General features: G+C 46.7%; 1 protein-coding gene across 1 annotated transcript; it reads left to right on the top strand.

Moving 5' to 3' along the window:
- The first annotated feature begins 2,971 nt into the window (after nt 1-2,971).
- On the top strand, nt 2,972-3,586 carry LOC101846463. The gene has a single exon (XM_005108904.1). It carries the CDS (start codon nt 2,972-2,974, stop codon nt 3,584-3,586), a length of 615 nt encoding a protein of 204 aa, XP_005108961.1.
- The last annotated feature ends 873 nt before the right edge of the window (nt 3,587-4,459 follow it).

Below are 4,459 nucleotides of genomic sequence, written 5' to 3'. Positions count from 1 at the left end.
GGGGTAATAATATAGTGTAAAGCGCATAGAGCCTGCTGTTGAGCGGGGATATGCGCTATACAAATGCTATCTATTATTTTTATTATTATTATTATTATTATTCTTACAACAACTGCCTGAACATGTGAGAACACCTCTGGCAGCGTCACACACTGTTGATTACAGGCTACTGGCACAGGAAGCGGACCGACTTTACCTGTCCGTCATTCCAAACTCCACCTCAGTGCTAGAGGTAAACATCGCTTCAACACAGCCATCACCCTCTGGATCTAGAGCTAGATCTAGCGGTGGCCAAACCTCACAAGTGTGCTGGTACCACAATCGTTATGGAGAACAGGCACGCAAATGCATCCAACCATGCACACATCCTGCCCCCAAACCTCGTTCCTTTTCAACTTCTAACATAAACCAGGGAAACGCCAGGCAGGGTCAGCAGTAGTGACACCCGTCTCTCAAGCTTCTGCTGGCCCATGCTTCCCACATCTGTTATGACTGACAACATCACAGGACGTCGTTTCTTGGTTGACTCAGGTGCACAGGTATCAGTCATTCCCGCAACACAGTTGGACAAACACACTGGTACCTGCGGACCTCCACTCCTCGCCGCAAACGGCTCTAACATTGCTACTTATGGTATGCGAATCATACCAATTAGGACCAAGGATCGAGTCTTCACGGCAAGATTTGTGGTAGCAGATGTGAAACGGCCATTTCTCGACGCAAACTTCCTCCGCCGACACAACCTCCTTGTCGATGTGCGTGGCCAGCAGGTCATCAATGCTGACTCGTTGGCCATCTACCCTTGCAGCACCCATCGAGTAGCGAATGCATCGATACAAGAGCTCGTTCCTGTTGCTCCGCAGAGCAACAAGTTCAGGAAAGTGCTCTCCGAGTTTCCCCCAAATCCTCCAACCCACTTTTTCATCTTCAGAGGTGAAACATGGCGTCCATCATCATGTGCCTACTGTTGGCCCCCCTATCCATGCTAAGGCACGTCGTCTAGCACCTGACAAACTAGCCACTGCAAAAGAGGAATTCAAGAAGATGGAAGACATGGGTGTGATTCGTCATTCGACGATCTAGCAACCCGTGGGCATCTCCTTTGCACATGGTCCCTAAAAATAGTGGAGAGTGGAGACCATGCGGGGATTTTCGTCGCCTCAACGACAGGACGATAGTAGACCGGTACCCCATTCCTCACATCCAGGATTTCTCGGCTGGGCTGAAAGGGAAAACTATCTTCTCCAAGACTGACCTCATGCAGGGATACCATCAGATACCCATGGCCCCAGAGGACATCGAAAAAACAGCAATCATCACTCCATTCGGCCTGTACGAATTTCTACGCATGCCTTTTGGTCTCAAGAATGCTGCACAAGCATTTCAGCGCTTGATGGACTCTCTGCTCCAAGATCTCAAATGCGCTTTCAACTACATAGACGACATCTTTGTCGCTAGCGACTCAGAGGCCCAACATTTGGAAGATCTTTACGCTGTTTGTGAAAGATTGCGTGAGGCTGGTCTTGTGGTAAGACTGGAGAAATGTGTTTTTGGAGTCCCGGAGATTGACTTCTTAGGTCACCACATCACTCCATTAGGATCTACACCTCTCCCCTCCAAGATTAAAGAAATTGAGGATTTCCCCCCTCCTCAAACAGTGAAAGGGTTACAAGAGTACTTAGGGATGGCAAACTTCTATCATCGGTTTATTTCCCATGCAGCAGAGATCCAACGCCCCCTGTACGATGCTTTAAAGAACTTTTCAAAGTCCACTCAGGTCCAGTGGTCGGAAGAAATGAGCACTGCCTTCCAGACTAGCAAGGCAGCACTGGCAGAGGTAGTCATGCTTGCCCACCCGAACACCGACGTGCCCATCGCACTCTCATGTGATGCATCGGAACAAGCCGTTGGCGGAGTTTTCGAACAATTTGTGGATGGGTCGTGGCAACCCTTAGCTTTCTTCAGTAGACGCTTACGTCCTGCAGAGAAGAAGTACAGCGCTTTTGACAGAGAACTGATCAGCATCTATCTCTCCATTCGTCATTTCCGGTTCCTGCTTGAGGGTCGATTATTCTGTGTCTTCACTGACCACAAGCCCCTGACTTTCTCGATGTCAAAAGTCACAGTACCCTAGTCTGGTCGACAACAAAGGCAACTGTCCTTCATCTCTCAGTTCACAACAGACCTCAGGCATATTTCAGGTAAAGACAATGTCACCGCTGACTGCCTTTTACGCTCTATCTCCAGTGTGTCGGTAGGCGTAGACTACTCGGCAATGGCAACTTCTCAGGCCGCAAGTGAGGAAGTTCAGGCCTATCGCGCAGCCATCACAAATCTCCGTCTGGTTTATACAGCTGTAGAACCAACCGGTCATCAACTGTTGTGTGACATCTCCACAGGGAAACCACGCCCAGTGGTGCCGCCAGACTTCCGACGTCAAGTTTTTGACATCATACATAGCCTTTCACATTCAGGGGCAAGAGCTACAGCACGACTTGTGTCCCAGAAGTTCGTGTGGCATGTTTTGAAGAAACAAGTTAGACAATGGTTAAGAGAGTGTTTGGATTGCCAACGATCCAAAGTACACACACACGTCCACGCCCCACTTGAGAAGATTCCAACACCAAAGAAAAGATTCAGTCACATACACGTGGACATTGTCGGACCTCTCCCTTCTTCACAGGGATACACTTATCTGTTTACAATCATTGACCGCAGCACACGCTGGCCAGAAGTGATACCACTACAAAACACGTCTACTGTCACTTGTGCACATGCGCTCATCAGTGTATAGATAGCCCGTTTTGGCATCCCAACAGACATTACTTCCGACAGGGGTTTTCAATTCACGCCTGCCCTCTGGACGGAAATTATGGAAAGACTTGGGACTAAGATCCATCGAACGACTTCCTATCATCCACAGTCGAACGGAATCGTCGAGAGATTCCATAGGACTCTTAAATCCTCACTCATGGCTCGACTGCATAGTCCCAACTGGATGGAACAACTACCATGGGTCATGCTGGGCCTAAAAACTGTTCCTAAGGAGGACATAGGAACTTCAGTGGCTGAGTTAGTTTACGGAGAACCTCTCACAATTCCAGGAGAACTGATTGCTGCCACCGCCACCCCTTTCTGTGCCACTGAACAGCTGAATGATTTTCGTGGCCAGGCCCAATCATTCCTACCCACTCCAACTTCACGACACTGCCAGCCTCCAAACAAGGTGCCAAGCACTTTGACAATAGCAAAGTATGTCTTTGTCAGATGCGACGCCTCTCAACGTCCCTTACAACGTCCATACACTGGACCATACGTCGTAGCCGCTCGGAACAGCAAGACTTTCGACATACTCATGGGAAATAGGACAGAAACGATTTCGATTGATCGCCTGAAACCGGCCCACGTAGAAACGTCGCAACCAGTCCTTATTGCTCACCCACCGAAACGTGGACGGCCCAGAATTATCACAACAAACAATCCTGCTCCTCCACCTCCACCTTCTTCATCTCAGCAGCCTCATCTTACGGCTTCCAAGAGCTCCAGGTCCGGACGTCAACTTCGTCCACCTAGGAGATTTATGTGAGGACAATACTAGTGGGGGGTTGTGTGGGGTTATGCGAATCACTACGAGTACGATTGCATTGACCTCACAAGGACAAGGGACGTCACTCTCTGCGAAAGTGACACAGTGAGTAAAAATCAAGACCGAGAGGCGGGCAGTTCAACTCACAACAACTCAAGAGGTAAGTCTTAGCTTTATTTAAGCGCTACTCCTACATTATTTTCATTATTATACATTATTACTATTTTTACTATAATAGTAACAATAATAATAATAATAATAATAATAATAATAATAATAATAATAATAATAATAACATTTATTATTAGTATTAGTATTTTTAACCAATATCGTTAGAGTATCATTCCTTCTAAGATAGTAAATAATAAAAGTATTTAATGCGATAATTGTGAAGAATGTTTTCGTAAAAGCTTCATCATTTCCACAGATAATGCATCAAGAGAATTCTTGGCATCAGTTGTGGCAAAAATCACGCACAAGGCATCGACATCCTCAAAAGAGCATGCCAACAGTCTGTTTTCTAAGCTCAAGAGGACACAAATTTGCTGGTCTGGCAATATCTTGATGAACATTTCCTGATTTTTAGAATGCCAAAGGCAGTATTCTATTCTGAGCTGTCGCCAGGAAAGCATACAGTAGGTAATTTTGTTCTTCTTGGCAATTTTTTACGGCCCTGGCAACCGCATTAGATCATTTGAGGGCACGGGACACATTAAACATTTATTTCAGTTGGTACGGAATTTTGAATTTTGCCCGAGTGGAGACCGAAACCAACTCTTATCGATTTTGGACTACCAAGGGATCTTTAACGTGTGCAACTTGTACACCGAGGACCTCCCAGATTTTTTGCCATTGTTCGAGAAGGCTGGGTGT

This window comes from Aplysia californica, unplaced genomic scaffold (assembly GCF_000002075.1).
Source record: "Aplysia californica isolate F4 #8 unplaced genomic scaffold, AplCal3.0 scaffold00732, whole genome shotgun sequence".
Classification (NCBI taxonomy): domain Eukaryota; kingdom Metazoa; phylum Mollusca; class Gastropoda; order Aplysiida; family Aplysiidae; genus Aplysia; species Aplysia californica.
The sequence above is the reverse complement of the archived record's forward strand: the minus strand, read 5'-3'. Positions and strand labels throughout refer to the sequence as shown.

Coding starts and splice junctions, on each gene's coding strand:
- LOC101846463 (XM_005108904.1), top strand. CDS start 2,972: ATGGCTCGACTGCATAGTCCCAACTGGATGGAACAACTACCATGGGTC.